This window comes from Eurytemora carolleeae, unplaced genomic scaffold (assembly GCF_000591075.1).
Source record: "Eurytemora carolleeae unplaced genomic scaffold, Eaff_2.0 scaffold106, whole genome shotgun sequence".
NCBI classification, from domain to species: domain Eukaryota; kingdom Metazoa; phylum Arthropoda; class Copepoda; order Calanoida; family Temoridae; genus Eurytemora; species Eurytemora carolleeae.
Genome location: NW_019396089.1, coordinates 1 through 606, shown reverse-complemented (window position 1 = coordinate 606; position 606 = coordinate 1). Strand labels below are relative to the sequence as shown.

At 33.2% G+C, this 606-nt stretch overlaps 1 protein-coding gene across 1 annotated transcript in view; it reads right to left on the bottom strand.

The window, feature by feature from the left end:
• The window catches only part of LOC111718379 (MDS1 and EVI1 complex locus protein EVI1), a 15,928-nt gene extending 15,450 nt beyond the window's left edge, over positions 1–478 (bottom strand). The window contains exon 1 of the mRNA XM_023493953.1: positions 317–478. Coding sequence (XP_023349721.1) covers positions 317–478 — 162 coding nt within the window. The remainder of the gene's footprint in view (positions 1–316) is intronic.
• Between the last annotated feature and the right edge of the window lie 128 nt (positions 479–606).

Sequence of the window (606 nt, the reverse complement as noted above, 5' to 3'; positions counted from 1 at the left end):
ACCCATCACCTACTCGCCGGCCTACGGGGAAAATTTACAGGGTTTTTCACAAAAGATGAGACTTCAGAGAGTTTTTTTTTCACTGCAGTCATTGTTGAACAGCTTTTACACAAAAATTTGTGTTTTCTCAATCAATAATTACACATTTGCATAACTTTATTCATGACAGAATTTAAAATTCCATCTTTTGATCCTCATATTTGAAAAGCTTCAGGTAGCCATTGAAGTCTCATCCTATGTGGTTCTCCCCGTAACAATATCTTGTGTCATCTCTATTTAATCTGTGGGATTTATTGGTATATAATCCTTCCCTAACCTCTTGTTTTATTTTAGCAGGGATATCTGCAGTATCCTGGATATCCGCAGTATCTTGGATATCTGCAATATATTGGATATCTGTAGTATCTTGGATATCTGAAATATCTTGAATATCTGGAGAATCCTGGATATCTGAGATTGAAGGTAATATTTTGGACATGATTTCTTCACATTATATCATCTAAAAATAAATATATTTATATTTATGGGTTCCGTGTCATGTTTATGTATCTGCAGTGCGGAAATCAGTATTTCTTTTTTCACATCAAATAGTTAACTTTTCTTTAA